Raw genomic sequence first — 22,298 nt, 5'->3', positions numbered from 1 at the left:
ACCCAGCTCGTCGGACAACTCAGCAAAGATGCAAGAAATGAAGTCAATCAACTGTATATATTTCGATTCCTACTGATTGATACTGACATACAAAAAAGTATTAGACAATATGAGTGCAAGCTCGTGCGAGCAGTCGCCCCGCCGCGGCAGGCCGATGCACATCCTGGTTCTGTTCGTTGGGCACTGCTGCGTGAGTGCTTGCTCGGCATGCTCGTCGATCTACGATACCTGTTGAGCTCGTCATCCCGTCACACTCACGCATTGCGGGCCCAATTTGCTGGTGCATCGGCCGTTCGTCAGATTATTGCTCGGCGGCCTGGATCCTTCTCGAATTAGGGTGCGACGCGCTCGCCCTCGACGGGCCTATGCACGTTGGATTGGGGTCTGCCGGGCCATTACTCTGTGCAGTCTTCCTTGGAGGGTTAGGCCACAATGTTCGGCGGCCTGGTTCTTCCTTGTGTTGGGGTATGGCATGCTCATACTCGAGGGGCCTATGCGTGTTGAGCTAGGGCCTAGAGTCAGCCCGCCTCCAAGCAACGCTCCCGCCCAACCTCGTCGCCTCCGTGCAAGAGAAGCCCCCCGAGTTGCTCAAGCACGCCCGCGCGACGTCCCTCTCCGCGCCCGACTTCGCCGCCCTGCGGAGCACGATCGCGGGCGAGCTCGCGCGCGTGCAGGGTTCGTCCGAGGAGCTCCTCCAGCGCGTGCAGGGTTCGTCCCAGGAGCTCCTCCAGCGCGTGCAGGGGCAGAGCGGCGAGCTCCTCCAGTGTGTCCAGGCCGGCGAACTCCTCCAGCGCGGCGAGGGCCTCTTCAAGCAGGTCCAGGGCGGCGGCGAGGTGTTCCTGCGCGAGGCGGGCGAGTTCCTACGGGAGGCCGTGCACGTTGTCCCGCCCGAGCCGGGCGAAGGCTCCGCAGGAGTGGTCTGGGACAGTACGGACGTGTGGATGATCCCGACGTACTCGCCCGCAGCGACGCCGACGGAGGGCGCAGGCAGTGAATGGAGGAAGGGCGGGCTAGTATGCTCTCGCGCACTGCGCTGGACCAGGCGAGCTCTTGCTCATCGCGCGGTTCTCCTCGTCATACCACGTCGCGCCGTACTTGGACTTGACTCATCGGTATACGGCACGCTGTCCCTCGTCGCGCCTGTATGGCATGGTGGCGCATGATGAGACGTATCCGAGTGCAGGCAATTCATGCTAACCATGCTAGCGGGCGGCATCTTGAGTGATCTGCGCCACGCTCGAGCTCGTCGCGCACACGCGCACCGGAGCTGTCTCCCTTGCATTCAACCAGGTTTGTAGGGTCGTCCTTGGTGAGGCTTCACTTGTCGGTATTATCTATTGATCCATATGACAAGCAGAGGCGTACTCACCAGTAGTGCTCACGCACTGCTAGCCCCTCGTGCGGCCCATCTCCTGCGTATCTTCAGACTTCAGTGACACTCTTGACGTGTCGCTAGATCTCGTTGCGGCTGCGCGCCGTGCTATCTTGGAGAGCGCGGTGGCGAATGGCACGCTGTACGCACGTACTGGAGGTCAGCGATGGGGACTCGGGGCGAGAGAGGGGGAGGCTGGACGCCGCTGGAGGAGGAGAAGGGAGCCAGCGCTAAGTCACGCGCGGGTGGCGCCGAGCCGCGCCACATTTGAACTGTGGCCTTCCGGCGTACCATATACTGACTCGCGTCTTCTTGAAGTTCTTCGCGGGCGCGGACCACATCTTTCTCATTTGTCTGGTCGCTTTGCTTCCGTCACAAGTTCGTAGCATTGCAAATCCTGCAATCCTGCTTACTGGATCATCCGTGTTCTGCAACCCCAATACTGAGACGTGTCCCTGCAACGCACGCTAGGACTCGACCAGAGACTTGTGATGCTCAAAATTTGCTCATGCTGCAATGAACGCTCCTGTACTGTGCGTCGCGAGGCCGAAAGATATAGGCTACTATTCAGCACTATGCCCGTGTCTCTGCTGTGCAGCTCTTTCTGAGCTCTGCTTGATATACCCAACCCAGCTTTGGTCCATGGCATACCCATTCTCACTCCTCTCGAGTTTTGGTAATGCTCTCCGCACAAAGAACCCCATGCTTACATCGGACATCCTCTTCGTGCTCTCTGCAGATCTGCTTGATCCGCAGTATCTCCTCATGGATCGCCTACTGCTACTAACTGCGCGCTAACGGGCCAGCATTGTGCTCATGCACTCCCATAACAGGCTATGCACCGTCTGTATACGCCCTTTGCTGTCTTACATGCCGCACCCTTGATGCACGGCCTCTCGCCTCCATCCAGTACCCAGCCAGATATGGTCCCTACAGCGATACAGCCAAGTCCAACGCACCAGGCGATAAGCGATGTTATCCAGGATCGGTCATCTGATTGACGGAAAGGCCCTCCACGCTCCAGCGCGGCCCTTATCCACCCCAAATCCATATAAAGGTCCTCCCGGGAGGGAGGGACGCTAGCTGCGCTCTCCTCGCAACCACCAACAGCACATCCACCTCTCCTCACACTCGCAGAGATGGCCCCGAACCCGCAGTGCTCCGCCCTCGCCGCCGCGAAGGACAAGAAGGGTTAGTACGCGCCGATCCTACTACTGAGTGTACGTATGCAAAGAACAGTGGCACTGACCGCGCCCCTATGCTCTGCAGGCCTGTCCTACTCCCAGATCGGCCAGCAGATTGGCCTCTCCGAGCAGCGCGTTATCGACAGTGCGTCTCCATTACTTAGCTTTGTAGTCCTCCCAAGTTGACCATCTTGCGCAGTCTGCACGGGCGCCGCAGTCCCCACCACCGGCGAGTTCAACTCCCTTGCGGGCGCCCTCGACATCAAGTCCGCGGTGAGTACCTTCCCTCTGCTCGTCTACACATGTTCTCCGTCCATGCTCTTCGCTCTTCATTACGACGACGAATCGCTCGCTGACGAATCGTCCGTAGCCCCCCTCCGACTCCGCGCACACCAGGGTCTGAGCGGCGATCGATCCGATTGCGCGAGTCTTGTACCTGTACAGTATCGCTGTATCTGGGTTCCGGTTCTAAGTGTATTTGTATTATCGCATCTGCTGCATTGCATCGATGGCATAAACAACACAATGTATCGCGTCGACGGTGTGCTTCGCAGTGGGATGAACCTGGATGAGACCTGGTTGCCTCACGTCTGAGTTATTGAAGGGCCCTGATTGGCCTACGCTCTCCACCATCGCGATCACGGCGTGCAAATCATTCGGTCCAACCATCGTCAGGCCCACCCGTAGAAATTGTTGAAGCAACTCGCCCGACACACTAGCTTCCGTGTTTTGTGCAAGCGGAGCGAGACTGGTTTAGGTGGTATGCTACACTCAACAAGTGCGCGACTCTTGTTCTTTCGCTTTAAGATATGGACATCTTCACGTCGGGATGCATAGGCCAATCGGTGCAAGAACTGTCATACATTCGAAATTTGCGAATGTCAAGAAGCATAGCCGTGTCCAGTCGTACAGTCCTACATTCCACCGCCTTCAGAGTTTACTCGTACACCGCTTCACGAGCTACCTTTCCAACAAGCTTCTAGTACCAAGCTTCTCTGCCAGCGAGGGATTTACCACCTGCCGCCGAAGGACGAGTCCTGGACCGTGGTCTGGTCGGTCGTCTGTTCGGTCTGCTGGTCGAACGTCCCGCAGGGCGTGCTTTCGAACGTGTTCGACGTGTCCGTGGTCTGCGTGTTCTGGTACGAGTCATCGACGAAGCCGCCGCCGAAGCCGCCACCCTCAACGACGTTGTCTGCGAAGTGTGAGTGTTAGTTCGCAGACCCCAACAGTATAGTGAACCGCCGAAGGGGGCGTACCGGAGGTGTAGGACGTGTCCTGGAAGCTGTTGCTGTCGTAGAAAGGCATGTCGTAAAGTGTTATGAGGAGGTTGGTTTGGGTGAAAGGAGGTATGCGAGAGCTGTAGCGTTGGATTGCGTTGCTGGTCTGCTCCCCTCACCATGCACCGTCTTATATACACCTCTGCCCACCGATCCTCGCATCCCAGGATAGCACGCAGGCGTCACCAGCAATTTCCCCGCACGCACATGCGTGCGCAGAGCACTTCCCTGATCACTTACAGTTCAATAGCGCGTCTTCCGCTACGCGTCGCTGTCGATGAGCGTTACCAGATCCGGCCATGCGATGCATGCAATGTGGGCGGAGAAGGCTTCGCGACGGGGAGAACCACCGCAGCTGAACAGGAATAGCCGTCGAATTTGACGAGCGATGCTGCGCGCACTATGAATACGCTTAGTGTCCCTAGAATAGCGCAGGAGATCGTGGGCCGAGACTGCATGACGCGCAGGAAGTAGTTTACGGGTATTGTTACCAAAAGTGCCGTGGTGCATGCCTTTGGAGTTGCGAACCTACATTCCGGCTGCCGGTCCCACAGAGAGCGAGGAGGGCGATGCATTTGCGCGAGCGAAGAACTACATTATTCGCCGACGCGTACGGCTGGTGTATCAATGTCCATGTACTCTGCGTTACGTGATAGACAACTAGAGCGGTGTTAGACCATCTGTTTGATGCGTACGATGCGACTGTCGGTGCTTGCCTATAATACTGTACCGAGACGGTGTCGACCTCAATCTTCATCGCTGCCGGACACACTGTTCCATCTACTGTCATCGCTGTCAACTTTCGAGACTTGGGCGAGCGCAAATGTCCAGGTGACTTCGCGTAGGGAGGGCGGATGCGGTTCCTCCTTGTTTTCGGCCTCCCAGTCCGTCACGAAAGCTTCGTCAGTGAGGTGCAGCGAAGTGCACTGGCCACACTCTCCTCGTCATGGCGTCTTCAAGTCCTGCAAACCGACGACGACGGACCAGCCAAGGACGTATGCAGCAATTAAGCGCACCGTGTGCAGATGTAATAAAGGCCAGGTAGCGATTGTACAATTTGTGAGGTGTTGACAGGGTGAGTGGCGCTATAACCAAGAAAAGCAGGTGCACGCACAGGGAGACCATCGCCATTGGTATACGTGATAGAAACTGAATCGTCCTTAAGACGCAATATTCTGCACGTATTGCAGAGGCTGCACCACGCGCTTTCTTGATGCATCTCCAGAACGCGTAGATTTGGCAGAAGTGTCGCTGCAGGAACGAGCTGCTGCGGACTCGGCCACGCAAGGTACCGCAGCTCCAGCTCGACAACAGTGAGCGGCAGCTCCTCGAGCATCTCCAGGAGTATGTAGGAGTGATCAGAGGGAAACGCGTCGATTCGCAACTTGCGTAAACGGACGAACGCCATGAGACTCCGCCTGACAGAGAAGAGCCCGAGCCACAGCCCTGTCTTGACACTGGGTGGATTACATAACCCAGTGCACTACCCTACGCGAATGAGCGGCATGTCCTGCATATTATGATCTGGCCCGTACTTACCTTGTCCATTGCGCCACTCCTGGTATGGTCGACAAACCCGTCAGATGTACTGTAGGTACACGCATCACGAAGGTTTGAAACCACGCCTGCAAAGTGATCTCACGAAAGACCTTCGACACCAGGCTAAGCGAAGAGAAGGAATGTGAATCCGCCTTTGATCTATTGTTGAACCGGACGTGCGAGAGATGGGGGTGGACCAGGCTGGTTGGCTTCTCGGGCGTAGCGTCGTCGACATAACAGAAGATGATCTCACGTATGAGCTCTACAGGCAGCATGGCAAGCGTCGGAGACACGTCCAGTGATGAAGACTTTGAGAGGTGCACGGTTGTTGAAGTTACGATGATGTAACCGCCACAAGCAAACAAACGTGCTAAGACGCGGCGACTGCCGGTGCGTACAATAGTGGGCATTATGATGCGCCACTTGCAACCCAGTAGTCATGTCAGGTAAGTATAGCCGTGGTCACTACAGAATCACCAGTCTGGCCTCATTGATTGGCGGCCTGATCATGACTGGTACTACTACTCGGAAACCGCGGCGTAACGAAGTCGCAACGGCAATTGCAACGGTGGTTTGCCCGCCGCGCTGTGATGCCCTGAACCATAACGTCCGACCTTCCGCTGACGACTCCATACAATGCACTCGACAATCCTACCAATTGAACTGCTCCGTGAAGTCATCTTATGCTATGTCGACACTCGCATCTAAAACAAACCGCGCACCCTAACTCGCAGGGCTCAGCGCGATCGTCCCAATGGCATCAAGCCTCCGTGGTATGCTGTCAGGCCGCTGTCGCTCGCGTCCAAGACCTTCCGTCAGCTCACCCTGGAAGCTTGGTTTCGGGTCTTCGTCATTCGTGACTTCTTGGACAAGTTGGTCATCCCGGACGTGGCGTCTTCGACGAGGTACTGTGGTGCAGATGCTATTCCTGTCTGCTTCGACTCACATCACGCATCCATGTAGGACAATTCACTGGACTAGTAAATACACCCTACCGCAAGTGTCCATGACATGCTACCCTCCTCCACAAGAGAACCTTACGTTGTTCACGCGGTTGCACAAGTTGCGCTTCGATGGGTACCGTGTGGACGATAGGTATACCGTTCTCGCGGAGCATTTCGGCGAAGTGCCGCCTACAGTGACCGAGCTCGAATTGTGCTACCTCCCGTACCCTGTGCCGGAGCAACTGCGTCCAATACAGCGCATGTTCCCGAGACTGGAGGTTTTAGTGCTGCATCAGGAACGTATCTTGTGCGGACTCTGTAATGCGTGTGCCCCGCTACATCTGAAGAAGGCACCGCCACCGTCCATAACGTACACGGACGGTCATGGTCTCTCGGTGCGTCCCACGTCTCGTGATACAGTATGATCCATGCCGGAGGCCTGATGCTGCCTATCATTTCGCTCCTCCAGAAGCAATACAACAGCGTCTTAGCCTGTTTGCCGCGTCTGCGCACCGTGCGTCTCAGTGGTGCGTACGTTCTGGGTGGGCGCGTCAGCCTGCAGAGCGTGCGGACTGCATGGCGAGGCGAATGCGGGGATTGCTGCAAGCACCACCTCACCGACGCAGACTTTGTCTCGAGGCGGGAGGCCGACGACATGGCAGAGCCACGTCCACCTGCGCTGCGCGAGGTCATCTGGTCGTTCACACCCTTTCGCACGCCGGAGGACTACACGGACGGAGACGTGACCTCGGACTCCAGCGACTACGGCGACACCGACTTCCACAACGCATATACCACGGGCGATGAGGACGACACCGATGATAGCAATGCAGACGACGAAGACGCCGATTCGAGCGATGTAGAAGACAGCAGTGACGATGGCAATATGGGAGACATCGATAAAGGTGATGCAGGAGAGTAGCGTCAGTGCATCGACAGTTCAGTATGTGGGACTCAGCAGGGCGAGTACTACACATCCTTCGTCCACTCATCTGCTATGTATACCCAGGAGTGGAGTATGCCATTTCGCGCCATGTACGCGTCAGCTGCGATGTTGTTCTACTCTCAGCGACCTTAAGGCACCAGTATTCGTCCGCTGCTAACTTGCATCGACAGTAGTTTCGCTTCCCAATAAACTGCGGCGCTCGGGGACCCTGCGCCAACATACACCGTCTCCTGGCGTCATAGTGGTCACTGGAGACCAACTGCAGATCGTGTACCGTGCGCACGGTGACTACAACGGGGCGCTCTCCGGACCGTCCCGGATGAAGTTTCCAGGTCTCTACCAACTCTACCATGAGAAGTCCTCGATAACCGGCGTCGTTGCAGTAAGTGGCCGCATACTTAGGAGCATTGCAGTTGTGAGTACACATATGGACACAACAGATGCACAGCGTGCTGATATATGACCGCAATGAATCGCAAGGATACAAGGACAGCGCTAGCGCTGGCAGTGGAGAGCAGCTGAGCGTCCATCTACCAGAGTTCGCATGCACGGTGGCTCAGTTGAAGGCACTGCATCTTACATCCTAACTTCGGCATCTGGCAATGAGATGAGCTAATAGGGTGGACTCGTCCTGCCTCCAGGTAAGCAGTATACGCCGAATCCCTTCCTAGCCTACAAGCGCTCCGGTGGTCACATCCGTCTCGTATCCCGAATACACGGTAGTACGGTGGCGCAAGGAGTTGGCACAGTTGCGGTTGATAGTAATGCAATGCACGGACACTCGACAACACTCGCGCCCTACTGGTAGTAGTAGGGTGGCCTTATACATATCTGAACAGGTTCTGCAGGCTGGTCCGAGATCCTTCCTGCCGTCGCGCTCCCCGTACTCTATGGGCCCCGCTTTTCAGTATTCCTTCGCCGCTACGGTTGGTGCGTCGTACGTAGGTGAGTACGCACCCATGTAACTCTGGCTATACTTGACGCGTATGCTGGTCAGGCACTATCCTCGCCTCGATGTGAGTTGGCTATCGCAGTCGTCATTAGCGAGCATTGGAGCTCACAGCAGCCAGACTGTACGGTATGACATCGATACAGACGCTCACGTTCTTCCGCTTCCATCGAAGGAATCGTCTCTGGATCCAAATCACTGTACGTCTGCTCTACTTTGTGGCCCTAGGTTTGGCTAAGCGATCACCGATGTTGTCGCAGGTCGCCTTCCTATGGTGCGCATATGTCTCGAAGCCGATGAGGCAGAATTTACAGTGTTCCTCACAACGACTGTTCAGGGTCCTAGACACGATCCACCTCGCTTTCATCGGACACGCAGTCTACACCTACGTCATCACCGACTTTGGCGATATGGATGCTATCGCACAACCTCTCTGGTATGTTTGTGATGCGCCTCGCGTTGGCAGCGTACTAAAAATCTACCTTCGATGCAAGGAGCATCACAGTGAGTATGTGTATTACATAGAATGATAGGATTTGACTGACTCGAGGGTAGGCGCATGTTCTGATCTCGGCGAGTTCTCTTTCATCGAATGAGACGTTGTGGTAATTGTGCCCTTCGTCACAGAACATCAGCGATCTCATAGTGAGAGGGTATGGGTATGGCTTCAGCTTGGGTACCATCCGCACTGATACTCTTCACTGTTCAGTGTTTTCTCGTATCGTATTTGGATCTGTAAGCATTTCCATCGTGCCAAATCTGACACGCGATGTTCACCGTGTCAGTGAGCGCGAATCACTGTTGGAGAACAGTTACAGTGGTGAGTTCAATGTACAGTCGGAGTAGATCGTATACTCACGGCGTTCGGTACACAGAGCCTAGCTTCCCTTGTGGTCTTCGGTGAGTAATTTAGTAGCCTACGAGTCGGTACGGCTTTATGACATCGTTTATGCAGTCAGTGGTTTCGGTAAGTCTCGTGGCGGAGCATCATCTACGTCAAACTAACTTCAGATCGCCCGCGGAAGCATTCTCAGTGTGGGGGTGAAACCGTCTTGAGCTTATATTTTTTCATGAAATGTGCTCATGATAATTCTAGGTTCCTCGTCAAAGGCTACGCATTCGAGCAACGAGAAATCTCTGTAAGTGTCTCAATGGTCACGCCTGTGACAACAAGCGGCGACGGTGCCCCAGCAGATCTTTCTCTACACAAACCTCTCGTCAAGCGTGGTCGCAGACATCTTAATTGCCACGTATATGTGGTGGATTCTCCGACAGAGCCGTACGGGCATAGCGAAGTTGGTATTCATTCCACTGACACGTGCAACTTCCATTGACGACGCGAATCCCTACAGTACCGACTATATCTTAGGCCGCTTGACAATCTACAGTATCAGCATCGGACTCCTGACATGGTAAGTCTCAACTCGCCCTGTGATGAGTGCCGCGACGCTTACACCAGGCTAGCTTCTGCACATTGCTGTGTATTATCCTCGTGAGTTTCGAGCTTTACTCCGGATTGACTCCATTGAATATTTTTATCCCGCAGTACGCGCTACTGCCTCCCTCGAGGAAGTTTGCTTTCGTCGCAGTATACTTCATCCTCCCGAAACGTACGTCATCCCTCTGCCTCTTGGTCTATTGCCGTGACGCGCGTGTATGCTGATTTCTCAACGTGCTATAATTGCCACAGTACTACTCAATTCCATGCTTGCCACGCTCAACGTCCGTCAGTGCACCAAGACGGCCGCGCCGAACGAGTTTACTGTGACCACTGCAACCCACCGCGAGCTCGGTACTCCCAATGGTCCATTTTCCACAGTGGTCGAAGTTCTGCACCGTCGCAGAGAGAGCCTGAGTCGGACTCATGTCGTGAGTTCGCCAGCGCCTGGAATATACATCCATGTCGATCATCATGTGCACAAGGACGCGGATTACCCTCACGGGGCTGAGGTGCGTTCCGTTTCGGGGGACGTATGAGCAGCGATACTCATCTGGCGGTTGAAACAGGTTGACCAGCAGGAGATGTCGACGGAGGGGCATCAGGTCTTATGGGCGGTCTGACCACTTGGACCTGTGTTGAACCACTTGGACCTGTGTTGAATAACTTGAATTGCCGCTGCGTCAATTGATAAAGCCAACGAATACAATTGCGTTCCGAGCACAATAATATACCATGTTTGGCTGCAGGAATCAATTTTCGGTTGATGGTGAGGCGTAGGCATTGTCCATAAACCGACAAACGGAATACAGCAGTCACGACAGGCAATGGCCAATATAACGGCGAGGAATAAGTTCAGGAAATACTCCCGACGTGGTCTCCTGTCACGGGGACAATTACTAGCCTTTTATGGTCAGGAACACGTAAGCTGGTCGGTCCGTTTTCCGCCCATATTCCGGCCCGTAATCGGGTTCCTCATTCCGCCCCGGAATATGTCCTGAACAGGCTCGTCTTTGTCATCATATCCTTCCCCAATTCTTGTCCGGAATAGTGTCCCTGTCCCGATCCGGTAAATGTCCTGAATATATGCGCAATAGTCTTCCTGTGCTTACCCTTTTCCGGCGCTGATCATACGCACAATAGTCTTCCTGTGCTTACCCTTTTCCGGCGCTGATCATACGCACAATAGTCTTCCTGTGCCAACCCTATTCCGGCGCCGACTAACCCAGGGATAAGTAGCATATCACGACCCCTCGTTGCAGTAGGCACGAGCTAGAGGTAGGGCTGGGCGCAGTACGTGAGTGTTCCCCGGGAAGGTCGAGGTGCAGTCCCACGGCACCATGGTCCATGGATCACTTCATGATCGTGTTGACCGCGCCCCATCAGGAAAAAAAAATTCTGCAAATTGCACACACCTAAAGTTATGTAGCCCATGTGGCCTATGTAGCTGTTATAGTCGGAGCAATTAGCCACATAGCAAGCTGTAGCACACTGTAGACACACACTTGTACAATGTATGGCTACTCAGTATTACTTCATACCTACAGCGTACATCATGGTGATTGCCATTGCCATTGTATACAGAGCACCACATGAACACGAACCGTGAATATAGCCCGCAAACTCATGTTGATACATGTCCAAACAAATTTGTCTTTTTATTTGAGGAACAGTCATTAAAAGCACATCGGAACCGTACGTGTACGTGACTAAGGGGGTGAATCGCACAGGTAGTACCCCGGGTGCGCGGGAGCCTACCCGTAGTATCCGTACCCGCTCGGCATGTACGGGTTGTTCGTAGGTCTCGCGGGCATCCGCGGGTGCGGGTATAGGCGACGGGTCGGGCAGGCGAGGAGGCGAGGGGATGGGCGTGCGAGTGCGCGAGCACTACACAGGTGCGCGGGCGATCGTGCGCGGGGGGATCGTGCGTGCGTGCGTGCATGCAATTGTGCTCAGAGGGATTGTGTGTGCGGGGCGTGCGTGCATGCGTGCGGGTGGGTGGGTGGCGGCGCCGTCGAGGGGCGCATCTCGTAGTCGTCGCCCGGCGTCCAGTCCCAGCTGGTCACCGCGGGGAAGCGGTCCCAGAGACATTCATTGTCGGCGGCGAGGTGCCACCAGAACTCGCGGGAGCTTGCGCAGCCCTTGAGGCCCACGAACCCAAGCGCGTCCTCCTTCTGGTGCATCACGATGTCGTCCTCTGCGTGGCCGGGCACGCGCAGCGGGTCGGGCTTGAGTGTCCAGGAGCCGTTGGCGTACGCGCGGGGCCTGCGCTTGAACGAAGGTGGGCGGAGAGACGTGCGAACTACTCACCTGCAGCATCTGCTCCCCAGCGGCCTGCCCTCTCTCAACCTCGCCCCCACTCATGACCGCTGCCGTTTGCTCGCGCTCGACCTTGCGCGTGCGTTGCATTCGTCGGCCGTGCTTGCATGCCGGGCATTTGCCCTGCATGTTCGTGGTCGATGTGTGCCTCGGTGTTGTTTCGCTCGCGTTTGTGACGCAAGCGCGCCAGTCGTAGCCGGCTGGTGTTCGCTCGGGTTCGTGGCCCAGTCTTGCGTTGGTTCTTCGCGTGTCGCGTCACTTGTCGACGATCCTGCTCCGCGTTGAGCGCAGGAGCGGCGGTGACATGCCGCGGATGTCTTTGCGTCGAGTGGGCCGTCCAGACTCCAGACGAAGTGCGCGCGGGAAGCAGTGAGCTGGCGTGCATCGGGTGAGGGCGTGTCGAAGTGGACGTTCAGCGAGCAGCCCAGGCAGCGCGAGCGGGCGGCCCATCGCAGTGTAGCGTTGCAGCGATGAGTCGGTTCGTCAGAGCGGATGGGACTTGTGCGCGCGCACAGACCAACGCGCTGCGCGCCTCGGCAAACTCCGAGGCGGGCGCTCTTGACTTGCGCGTCGCGTTGCGCAGCGACTTGTGCCACCTCTCTTCCTCTATCTCTTAGTCCGAGTCTCCCACTGGCAGCTAGTACCCGTCGTACTCGTCGCTCCCCTCCCCCGCCGCTGAACACTTCCTCCCTGCTCGCCGCTATGCTCGGCGCGTCCGCAAACTGCTGCCAGCTCATCATTTCCCCGCCGCCCTTCCACTCGACTTACATCGTCACACGACGCCCGTCGACATCGACTTGGAGCCCACACACACGCTTTCCACTCATCCAGTCTGTACCCAAGTACCCGTTCGCTCGCCTGGCAGGGCGATGCCGCCCTGCCTTGCCCTTCCCCAACAACGCTCGCCACGTCCGCCCCCGCTGACGTGGACGCAATGGACGTGAACTGGTGCCCCACCTGCGACCGGCACATCAACGCGGTACGTGACACGCCCTCCGCACTCATTTCCGTCCGCTTGCTGTGTGTCTTCTTAGGAGGGCTACGCCCCGTACCGCTCACGGGAGTGCCTCGCCCTTGCATCTCCGGGACAATGTCAGTGGGCAGACCCTCGAAGTGGATGCTGTGCACAGGTTCGCGCGGTTCATCGTACGTCCCCGTGCTCCATTTCGTGCGGGTAGATTGGCTGACGGGCGGTGGTGCATGTAGGAATGCGGCACGATCAACGAGTACAATTCGGCGGGATATGCGCCCAAGAACCTGATGCTCATCGTCGGAAGGAGATCCGTCTGAGCGGGTTCATCGTTGGAAGCCTTTACCATAAGGTCTGTGCCTGTCCTTCTCACCTCGTATCCTTCGCTGACTGCGCCCGCCTGTGTAGTATTGTGCGCAATTCTACAAGGAGATCCTGCCCTGGGTGGCCGTGGGCAAGATCATGTACAAGGAGGACTGCTCCGTCGGGCTCGACATGAGCAGAGTATAGCAGCGGTGAACCCTGCTCACGCTGCTTCTGCTGGGAGCATGTGTGCGTCAGTCACCTCGCGTCCCGCTGTCAAGTATTAGGGTATGATTGTGTGCTCTACGTCACCGTTGTGTACATTATGTATTACCTGTAGTATGAACCAAATATATTTCATGTAGTCAAAGCTTGAAGGCAACCTGGTTATGCTGAAATATGCCTAGCTATAGCTATCTAGTCAATGATTATGGTGTACTATGGCACATGGATGCAAGGCTATCAACTGCCATAGAGTTCAGGGGTGGTACTATGAAGTGCTATAGAGTGCTACAGATATGCAAGGGGGAGCTATCACATACAATAGAGAGGGGGGTATGCAATGGCGCTATGAGGTCTATGTAGCCTATATGGCTGCACATTGCAAACTACTTTTTTCCTGATGCCGTTGCGAGCCGTTGCTGAGAAGTAGCTACGACTCAACTACAGTATGTTCCGCAGCTCCGGCGCAGCGACCGACTCGGATGGAGCAACGCGTTCACTCGGAGCTCGGAGCTGCGTTGACTGTAGCAGTAAGTAGCCTGGAGTCCAGACTGCTCTTCTCCGTCGGGAGCTCTAGGAGTTAGTAGTCCTCGGGAGCAACGTGTTCGCTCGGAGTTGTCAGCCCCAACGCCGCTCGATCGACGTACGATAGCTACTTAGTACTTACAGCCTAGGCCGTCGTTCTCCGCCGGGAGCTCTACTCCACGTGCCAGCTCCGGCGCACAACTCTGTAGAGCTCGCTTGGAGCTCGTAGAGCTCCAGTAGCTCTGGAACTCCGGAGAGCTCTCCAGAGACTAGTCCTATCCCTCCTACCTGCTCCTCCTTTGTGGTAGCTCCTGTTCAATAACGTCAGATCCAGCCTTTCATATGAAGACAGCTAGTCGTATAAGCTACAGAGATGATGATCCTGTCGATACATTGCTAGTGTATAACCTCGGTCCTTGACGTAGTACTTCCGTGAACTAAGAGTCAGTGCCTTTCAAATTAAAATCATAATCTTCGTCGATGACCCGCAACGAGTCTAGAACGTGGGCCTTTAGAGAATTCAACCAACCCTCATCATAGCAGTTACGCCACATGCCCACAGGAGCGATCCCTTCTTCCGTCCGAGCATCCTGCTCAGTGCGGTGGCGGGGCGGATTTCCACTTGTGGCCCGCGCGCCGACGGGCATCGCCCAGTCCTCGCGATACATCGCGTCCAACGCTCGCAGGAAGGTCTTCAACTCAAGGCTTTGCCAGCGTGCGTCCACGATCCGATACGCGCCAGGATGCAGCTTGACCGGCCCGTCTGTCTCGTCACCGCTCATATGAATCGGCCGCAGCTTCTTGAAGAGAACAGCGTGCCTCGTCAGCTTGCGCTTTGCGATCGTCGCAATACGGCTATCCCGTAGCTAGCCCAAGTCGTAGTAAGCATAGACATGCTGAGACAGTACGTATGTACGCACGGTATGTCGACGACTGTTCATTGCATTCCTCTTCTTATACAACCGCACTTCTTCCTCTGTCGGCGCCTTCGCGTGGGTCTTGTACTGTTTCCGACGGTACTCCATATTTCTGTTGAACACAGCCCCAATGACCGGGGGCGCAAGCAGGGCTTCGGGCATAGGTTTGTCTTCGTAGTGATACTGGCCAGAAGCATGATTGGCGATGAAGCTGTCAATGAAAACCTTCTGTGCCTCCTTGTTGAAAATACATGACGGTGGTCGCACGAAGTCGACGCGGTAGCTCTGCACAGTGCAAATGATGTCGCCTTCATCGTTCATGTATGACTCATACTCTTCATCAGTGAGCGACGGGTTCTTGGCTATCATTTGCTCGACCGTCTTGATGTCAAGTAGAAGATCGAGGTGCATACGCACACAATTCTGCAAGTGTGTTAGGCTCAGCCACATCACGAAACACTCCTCTTACCTGGAGATGCGTGAAAGGACCTTTCAGCACGGGGTGTTTTGCAAACTTAGATAGAGACAGCAGCTGCCCGCGACGTTGTCGATGCGCGACAGGTCGACTCGGTTGGTGCTCATCGTCAGCTTGCTCATCTTCCGAGACGCCATCAATAACCGCTTCGACCTCGTCTTCGTCAGCGCGGTCTTGTCCACCTTTCGCCGTCTTCAGACTAGCCGCTAACGTTTCCAGGCGGCTATCAATACCGCCGATCGTTTTGTCAAGGGTTGATCTATAATCACTCAGGACGATGAGACTTTGAATCAACTGAGTGTAGGCAACGCACCGAAGTTTGCGATTCTCTTCGAGCAACGACCTGAGCAAGTTGGCCGTCTGTTCATGCTGCTGGAGTAAGAGCACCGCAAGTTGCGACGACATGCTGCTCGTCTGTATCATTATTGCATGAGCAATACCACCACGTTTAGGGTCAAGCAACTACTACGTACGGAGGTGTTGGGTAACTCTGATTCAGCGGTGGGGAAACTAGGAGTGGGAACTCGGTACGCTGTGTCTCTCGCGGGACGCGAACCCCCAGGTGATGAAGGGGGCTCGGTGCTACGATTGCCAAGCTCCTTGCCAAGGTCTGGCGGTGTGGAGGTACGTATGGGCTCTGGGCTGGGAGATGTTTGGGATCTGTCAATAGCCATTGGCGAAGCTTGGGTACCGGAATTTGGACTCTCCGCTTGTACAGCTTGACATTGCGTTAGCGGGCCTGGTGTTCGTTGAAGGATATAACTTCTCTTACCCTGCGGGGTGACCTGTCTGTCATCACGGCCCTTGCCCTCCGGGACAGATGGTCTGTCGTCGCGGCCCTTTCCCTTGCCACCCGGGACAGATGATCTGTTGTCGCGGCCCTTCCCCTTGCCATCCGGGACAACTGGAACGCCGTCACGGCCCTTCGTCTTGTCCTGCAGGGCCGCTGCCCTGTCGTCAGTCGCTGCCGGCGCTCCACGGCCCATGTTCACAGGCGAAGCAACGTTCCCAGTAGTGGGAGGTTCAGGTTGAGGATGTATGATCTGCGCGATGGTCATCCGGTGGGGCTGAGCAGGCTGTTGATTGACATGTAGAGAGGGTTCACGTTGAATAGCCTTGCTAGCAGTGGTCCCATGTGGTCGGGCAGGTTGTGCAATGACAGAGAATGAAGGTTGCTTTCCAATCAACTGCACTTGCTTGGGCGTGAGCGGAGGAGGGGTAGCACACTGAGAACAATCAGCAGAGAACATATCAGGTCACGCATTCCTCACGTACGTCTCTCATCTCAACATCGGCATCGACGTCTGCTTCGCTAGACGCAGGTATAGGTCGATATACCTGAGATGGCTCAGCGAGCAAGTTCTGTGACGATGGACGAGGCCCGCGATTGCTTCCCTCGATTGCTTGGGCCACAGCACTAGGTGATTGAGCAGGTGGCTGCTGAATGGATGCACGCGGAGTAGTGGGCGAGGCAGGAGCAGATGGATACTCGGTCGACGGTGTGTTCGCAAAGGAGCGAGTGACGGCGTATGAGGATTGAGTAGGGGTTCCCTCAGCGGAGTGCATGGAGATAGACCCATACACCGCCGACGAAGGGCCTGCCTGAGGTGCATGTTGAGCGAGCATACTATATGGTTGAGTGAGAGGACGCGGGGGGGCTGACGCGGTGGAAGGAAAGTGGAATGTGGCCGGGGGTGCTCGAAAATGAGGCGCATCGTGATCGAATGTGCTCCGAGTCTGCGGTTGAACAGGGGCATGCTGAGGAACGAAGGAGGAAGGTGGAGTGGGAGGACGCGGGGGGCCTGACGCGGTGGAAGGAAAGTGGAATGTGGCCGGGGGTGCTCGAAAGTGAGGTGCATCGTGATCGAATGCGCTCCGAGTCTGCGGTTGAACAGGGGCATGCTGAGGAACGAAGGAGGAAGGTGGAGCAGGGTTGGGGGCCGATGATGGGCCCGCCTGAGGTACAATACAAGGTGGTCGGACACACCATGCTGCGTGGTGGCAACCTGCGGAGGAAAGTCGTCTATGGAAGGTTGGTTGCTGAAGACGGTATACGACAGCGCACCCGCCTGAGGTGAGTGATGACCGCCAAACGTACCGCGTGCTTCAGCAGAAGGGCGAGGTGCAAACGGAGGAGCGTAGTATACACCAGCGTGATGAGGCTGCGGCTTATTGGGTGGAAGTGGAGGGGCCTGATACCCGGGCTGCGTTGTATACGGCTGCGGCTGATTGGGTGGAGGTGGAGGGCCCTGATACCCGTGTTGCATCGTATACGGCTGCCAAGTGCTCTGACCCTGCGGTGCCACATCCCGGGGAAGGCCAGAGGTCATGCTACGACTGGCTTCACGTCGACGAGCGACGTCTGATTCAGTCTCTCGCATATATGTCTGCAAACAAATGTCAGACTCCAAGCATACATGCCTGTACTATCGTGGCCAATGCACGCACCCTCTGTCTTTGTCCCTCCGCAAGTCGAAGAGGAGCCGCGCTCCTTTGCTGGAAAGCATTCAGGCGATGTGATATGAGTATAATTGTATAGAACTCACCAACTCCGCGTATCGAAGGGTCTTCCCGTCATTGACGAAGGTATGAAATCCCGTTCCGAGACCTCGTTTCCGCCCCAGCATGGTCGACGATCCGGAGCTGTCATTGATCGGTGCAGGCGCACCCGCAGGAGGGTTCGCATCGGGCTGGACAGCATAATGAGCGTGATTCGAATGAGCGTTTTGCTCCATTGCCGCTGTCCAGCAGCGCGAAGGGGGAGCAAGTCGGGGTACCGAGCAAACGAGTGGCTGCGACTCGGAGTACAGACGCGTCTTGACGCGACCCCGATCGAACTCTTTGTTCGATCTAGCGCCCAGGTCACGAGTGGCACAGGAAACGGTACGCGCGCAACGCGGGAATTGGAACTGATGTCCAGGCCGAGCACAGGGGAAGCGATTGTATATACATACACCGGGTAAATACAATGACCATCAAGAGCAAAGGGGTTGTTGAGTGAAGGAAACAAAACAACACTCAACATCGGGAAGACTACGAGTACATAGGCGACGCAAGAGGATACCTAACGGGTACGTGGTGTCATTTGCGGACAACGGGGGACAATATTCGTACTGTGTAAAGCACGTCGGTCAAAATGCGTCACACGGAGGAAGAGGTGACCACGTACCATGCGACGCAGACCCTGGACGAGCACGCTGGTCCACTACACGCTGCAGAGTAAAGAACTAGAGACATGAACGAACCAGCTCGAAAGTAACATACATGCTTACCTGCACATTACACGACGGTTCCGTGGATTCTCACTCGGTATAAGCACGTGGATGCTCCTCCCCAGCTGTCTTCAACCTCGAGTACGAATACAGCGAAGGACATCTGGGTGGTGCGAAACCTTTCGGATATGCCAAACGTTTGAATCGCGTCCTCGCCGTCCACGTCGTAAGTGAAGGACAAGAGAGGAGCATAGCGATGGTCGGTTGCGATATGGGGGCGCCGTCGACCGAGGGCTTCAAGGCCGGGATCATCACGCAGAAGATCCTCGAAAAGAGCAATGTTCGCCTTCCCGTCGACGATACCCCAGAGCGTCATATTGCGGGGCGCGGTGCCGATGTCTGAATTGATCTCCTTCGGAAGGTGCTCCACTGTGACGTGAGAGGGCTGGATGATCTTAGGGAGGACGACGCCTAGCTGAGCAGGGAGCGCACGGATATCCCAACACTGTCCCACTCGGACGTCTTCGTCGATCGCCACGCTTGGGCCATTACAGCTCCAGTGGAACATCGAAGTACAACCCGTTGTCAGCGCGGGAACGATGCGTCCACCTGCGGCTCTGAGAGCGAAGTCGTGCTGTCCCCTGCTAGCTATGGCGTGGGCTCTGATGCGCTCCGTGACAATGTCCTCGATAGCTCGTCTCAACGAAGGTGTGAGTGGCGTCTCTAGATGAGGGAGAGTGGAAAGCGCCGGTATGAGATGTTGAGTGTAGCGCATGAGTTCGATGTCTACTGTTCTTGAGAGCTGGAGCATAATTGCCAGGACGAGGAGACCAATGGCCAGAAGGAAGGAGATGAGAGGGGATATCGCTCGCACGCGAGGTGGGGGGTCGGCTGAGTATTCAACATTTTCTGACGATGGGGAGTTCTCCGACGCAAACCTGACTAGCTTCTGACCTGGAGAGTGTATATAGGTTACTATGCAGGTGAGAGCAACGCACACGCTCACTAGGAGGTTCGGCCGAAGCGGAGGGCCATATCCTTGAGTCCTCTCGATAAAGGAATCGGTTGGCATTGAACGGCGAGTCGGTATTGCGCATGCGTCTGATAAATCGCCGTCGTATGAGGCCAGTAAGTCTTGACTGCTGACTTGTTCACGAAATGAGGTCCAGCAGAGCGTAGGCGAAGGCTGCGAAGCTACGAAGCGTTAGGCGCCCCGGGAGCTCTCGAGCGCTCGTTTGTAAGTGGCGGAGCTCACTGCTCAGTCAGTCACGAGTAGCAACGCATAGGTTGTAACTTTTAGCTTACAGCGAACATCGTAGTGAATGGATCCCAAACGTAGAGCTTGGGTACGTTGACACATAAGTGCGTATATAACAACATAAATAACACTTGTGCGGGTCTACGCTCGCTATAGAACTAACATCCTCGTCCAAAATATAGAACCAACGTCCTCCGAGTCTCACGCGTTCCGAGACACTGACAGAGCAAGGTGAGTACTGCATACTGATAGAGCAAGGTCGAATGACTTACTCGCCAACTTTCTTTTATCTCCCCAAGACTGCCCAACCCACGATGGCACTTGCAACTTGGGCGTGAGCGTCAGGCATCGACCATCCTCGCGCACATATCCCACTTCAATGGGTTCCCAACGTTCTTCTTCGCTGCTATCGTCACAGACACGCAGCCAGATCTGAGCAATCTCAGCATAGATATGTAGGTATAAATCCCCTATCTCCAGCTCACAGCTCGGATGGAGCGGCGGCGGAGAGAGTATCGGGTCATCCGATTGAGTTTCAAACCAGGCTGTGAAAAGAGCTTGGTCTTGTTTGGCGGTTTCTCTGATAGCTCGCAGTCTCTTCTTGGGTTTGATCTGCATATACGTGAGTACTTATTGATTTCCCAGTAAGATGGTGATTACCAACTCTCCCCCTGCAACCACCGGTTTTGGAGGAGGCGGCCTTGAGATGGACCGTGTCCTCGACCGTGTCACACGCGTCGCCGTTATGGTTGAAGAGACGGGCTGTTTTGAGGTCGACCGCGGCCTCGAAGCCGATCGCGAGAGGCGAGTCGTAGTTGTAGTCCGAAGAGGTTGTGATGCCGCGGGTGTGGACAAGGAGGGACGAGGAGGAACGGAAGGAGGGGACAAGATAGGCGATGGCAGGCGAGGGGGAGACGATGGCGAGTGGCGGTGCAATGAAGAGCTACGGGCTGGAGCCTGTATCGTTGGTGATCGTCGACCTGAGCTCCGAGCATTCCGGTTAGGGTGCCCACTTGAAGACTGGATTGTAGAACGCAGTACGAAAGCGTCCCATGAATCAAGCACTGGGGCGTCCGCAGGTTCTTTTGCGGGGTCCTCAACCTTGACAAATCCACTGTAACAGGCGGCGAGATGAGAAGGAGAGTGATGGTACGTAGCTCCATAGTCGACTCACACTTCTTTGTGTAAAGTGGCGCTACCGTGCAAGTCAAAGGTTCTGAGAATGGTGGGTTCGGAACCACTGCCAGGCGGAACGCGTGCCGCGAATGGTAGCACAGTTGGCCCTCGAAGAGGAACCCGGGTCGAAGCAGAAAACGCATAGTTGGGTTTCAGTCGAGGGGATGGCGGCCTGTACCAGATAGCGCCCGCGTATATCACCAGTGCAATCGACAAGATAGTGCAGCAGTACGAGACAGTTCCGAGGTCTGCACTTGGGGAATCCATTACAGTGTAGAGATGGATGAGAGTGGGTGGAAGTGCGAGCGTTCGAACGTTCACGCGTTCACGACCCGCCGCAACGAGTCTTTGTTCGGGCATGCGAAACACGGATCAAGGACAAAGAACAATATATATAAGCACCGTGAATAGAAAGCACAAGATTGATACATGTGATAATCTCCTTGCCGTAACTACTACAGAACAACGGCATGGAAGAGCTCGACCGAGAACAAGATCGCAAAGATCGCAAATAGCAATGTAACAGACCACCAAACTATCGTGAAGACCTATTCGAGGAGTTTCAGCACGTCGCGCGTGGAGCTGACTGGTGTCTTACAATGTTCCTGCCAGCGGGTTTCCCCTGGGCGTCACCTAGTCGACGACGATCATCTGCGGCTCTTGTGATCAGTGCACTACAACACTATGTGATGCAACTGATACTCACAAAACTCTTGGGCCTTCCAAATGACGATCGGAGACGGCGAGCCGCGGTTGAAGACGCCCGTAGCAATAAAGAAGGTATCACTGTTGTCATCGTACCGACCCTGTAACGCGAACATGACTGCCCGTACAAATCATCAATCATCGTGCGCGAGGGCTTACTGCAACTGCCAACACGCGTACTGGACCTAGCACAATGGTCAGACAGCCAAAGCAACGCGCGATGCGAAGACGTACCATCGAACGATAGCTGCTGCTTTCGCCGAGAAAAGATATCCCATACATACATCTGGCCGTCTGACGTCCCTCCTACAACCGCATTCCCACCGTGAATGAAACCCACGGGTACCACATGTCCGGTGCTGACGTCTTGATTGAGGGGGAACATGGGTTCCAGTTCGGTTAACGACTTGACGGTAAATAACTCGAACCCGGTCTGCATATTGGAAACGGCGAGCATCTTCCCATCGGCGGTCAAATCAGCATCTGCACTTCGAGGATATATCTGTGAGGAGGGAACGGGGAATACAGACAGAGCGCTGAATACATACATCGCACCGGGGACCGAGA

General features: G+C 55.5%; 10 protein-coding genes across 10 annotated transcripts; 5 read left to right on the top strand and 5 right to left on the bottom strand.

Moving 5' to 3' along the window:
* Nucleotides 1-533: 533 nt before the first annotated feature.
* On the top strand, nucleotides 534-1,163 carry C8Q71DRAFT_714775 (uncharacterized protein; the record flags this gene model as incomplete). Its single annotated transcript, XM_047920995.1, has 2 exons — nucleotides 534-734; nucleotides 834-1,163. Coding segments are annotated over 2 exons (531 nt in total), but the record flags the coding sequence as incomplete, so codon positions are not given.
* Nucleotides 1,164-2,511: 1,348 nt separating this feature from the next.
* On the top strand, nucleotides 2,512-2,959 carry C8Q71DRAFT_714592 (uncharacterized protein; the record flags this gene model as incomplete). The annotated part of the gene is made up of 4 exons (XM_047920980.1): nucleotides 2,512-2,563; nucleotides 2,642-2,701; nucleotides 2,756-2,829; nucleotides 2,927-2,959. The coding sequence occupies 4 exons, from the start codon at nucleotides 2,512-2,514 to the stop codon at nucleotides 2,957-2,959; spliced, it is 219 nt and encodes a 72-aa protein (XP_047774979.1).
* A 1,880-nt stretch (nucleotides 2,960-4,839) lies between these two features.
* Nucleotides 4,840-5,782, bottom strand: C8Q71DRAFT_714715 (uncharacterized protein; the record flags this gene model as incomplete). Its single annotated transcript, XM_047920989.1, has 2 exons — nucleotides 4,840-5,290; nucleotides 5,373-5,782. 2 exons carry the CDS (start codon nucleotides 5,780-5,782, stop codon nucleotides 4,840-4,842), a joined length of 861 nt encoding a protein of 286 aa, XP_047774978.1.
* On the top strand, nucleotides 5,777-7,275 carry C8Q71DRAFT_273446 (uncharacterized protein). The gene is made up of 4 exons (XM_047917433.1): nucleotides 5,777-5,818; nucleotides 6,107-6,277; nucleotides 6,336-6,711; nucleotides 6,786-7,275. The coding sequence occupies exons 1-4, from the start codon at nucleotides 5,784-5,786 to the stop codon at nucleotides 7,236-7,238; spliced, it is 1,035 nt and encodes a 344-aa protein (XP_047774977.1). The 5' UTR covers nucleotides 5,777-5,783; the 3' UTR covers nucleotides 7,239-7,275.
* Nucleotides 7,276-8,072: 797 nt separating this feature from the next.
* On the top strand, nucleotides 8,073-9,703 carry C8Q71DRAFT_778659 (uncharacterized protein). Its single transcript, XM_047924782.1, has 15 exons — nucleotides 8,073-8,207; nucleotides 8,260-8,278; nucleotides 8,333-8,411; nucleotides 8,472-8,485; nucleotides 8,549-8,647; nucleotides 8,706-8,715; nucleotides 8,767-8,784; nucleotides 8,839-8,864; nucleotides 8,921-8,946; nucleotides 8,997-9,031; nucleotides 9,087-9,111; nucleotides 9,167-9,350; nucleotides 9,403-9,506; nucleotides 9,564-9,623; nucleotides 9,676-9,703. Exons 1-12 carry the CDS (start codon nucleotides 8,153-8,155, stop codon nucleotides 9,214-9,216), a joined length of 456 nt encoding a protein of 151 aa, XP_047774976.1. The 5' UTR covers nucleotides 8,073-8,152; the 3' UTR covers nucleotides 9,217-9,350; nucleotides 9,403-9,506; nucleotides 9,564-9,623; nucleotides 9,676-9,703.
* C8Q71DRAFT_778649 (uncharacterized protein) lies at nucleotides 9,406-10,395 on the top strand. The gene is made up of 6 exons (XM_047924781.1): nucleotides 9,406-9,506; nucleotides 9,564-9,623; nucleotides 9,676-9,703; nucleotides 9,758-9,821; nucleotides 9,902-10,161; nucleotides 10,219-10,395. Exons 1-6 carry the CDS (start codon nucleotides 9,466-9,468, stop codon nucleotides 10,270-10,272), a joined length of 507 nt encoding a protein of 168 aa, XP_047774975.1. The 5' UTR covers nucleotides 9,406-9,465; the 3' UTR covers nucleotides 10,273-10,395.
* Nucleotides 10,396-11,601: 1,206 nt separating this feature from the next.
* C8Q71DRAFT_861246 (uncharacterized protein) lies at nucleotides 11,602-12,097 on the bottom strand (the record flags this gene model as incomplete). The annotated part of the gene is made up of 2 exons (XM_047927881.1): nucleotides 11,602-11,919; nucleotides 11,960-12,097. 2 exons carry the CDS (start codon nucleotides 12,095-12,097, stop codon nucleotides 11,602-11,604), a joined length of 456 nt encoding a protein of 151 aa, XP_047774974.1.
* A 2,328-nt stretch (nucleotides 12,098-14,425) lies between these two features.
* Nucleotides 14,426-14,824, bottom strand: C8Q71DRAFT_714643 (uncharacterized protein; the record flags this gene model as incomplete). Its single annotated transcript, XM_047920985.1, has 1 exon — nucleotides 14,426-14,824. A coding segment is annotated over one exon (399 nt), but the record flags the coding sequence as incomplete, so codon positions are not given.
* A 3,835-nt stretch (nucleotides 14,825-18,659) lies between these two features.
* Nucleotides 18,660-19,367, bottom strand: C8Q71DRAFT_714738 (uncharacterized protein; the record flags this gene model as incomplete). The annotated part of the gene is made up of 1 exon (XM_047920992.1): nucleotides 18,660-19,367. The coding sequence occupies one exon, from the start codon at nucleotides 19,365-19,367 to the stop codon at nucleotides 18,660-18,662; it is 708 nt and encodes a 235-aa protein (XP_047774972.1).
* Nucleotides 19,368-21,481: 2,114 nt separating this feature from the next.
* On the bottom strand, nucleotides 21,482-22,170 carry C8Q71DRAFT_726464 (uncharacterized protein; the record flags this gene model as incomplete). The annotated part of the gene is made up of 5 exons (XM_047921764.1): nucleotides 21,482-21,574; nucleotides 21,625-21,659; nucleotides 21,733-21,832; nucleotides 21,891-21,916; nucleotides 21,966-22,170. The coding sequence occupies 5 exons, from the start codon at nucleotides 22,168-22,170 to the stop codon at nucleotides 21,482-21,484; spliced, it is 459 nt and encodes a 152-aa protein (XP_047774971.1).
* Between the last annotated feature and the right edge of the window lie 128 nt (nucleotides 22,171-22,298).

The sequence above is a fragment of the Rhodofomes roseus genome, assembly GCF_022264815.1.
Source record: "Rhodofomes roseus strain CIRM-BRFM 1785 chromosome Unknown C8Q71scaffold_23, whole genome shotgun sequence".
NCBI classification, from domain to species: domain Eukaryota; kingdom Fungi; phylum Basidiomycota; class Agaricomycetes; order Polyporales; family Fomitopsidaceae; genus Rhodofomes; species Rhodofomes roseus.
This window is presented reverse-complemented; position numbering and strand designations above follow the sequence as displayed.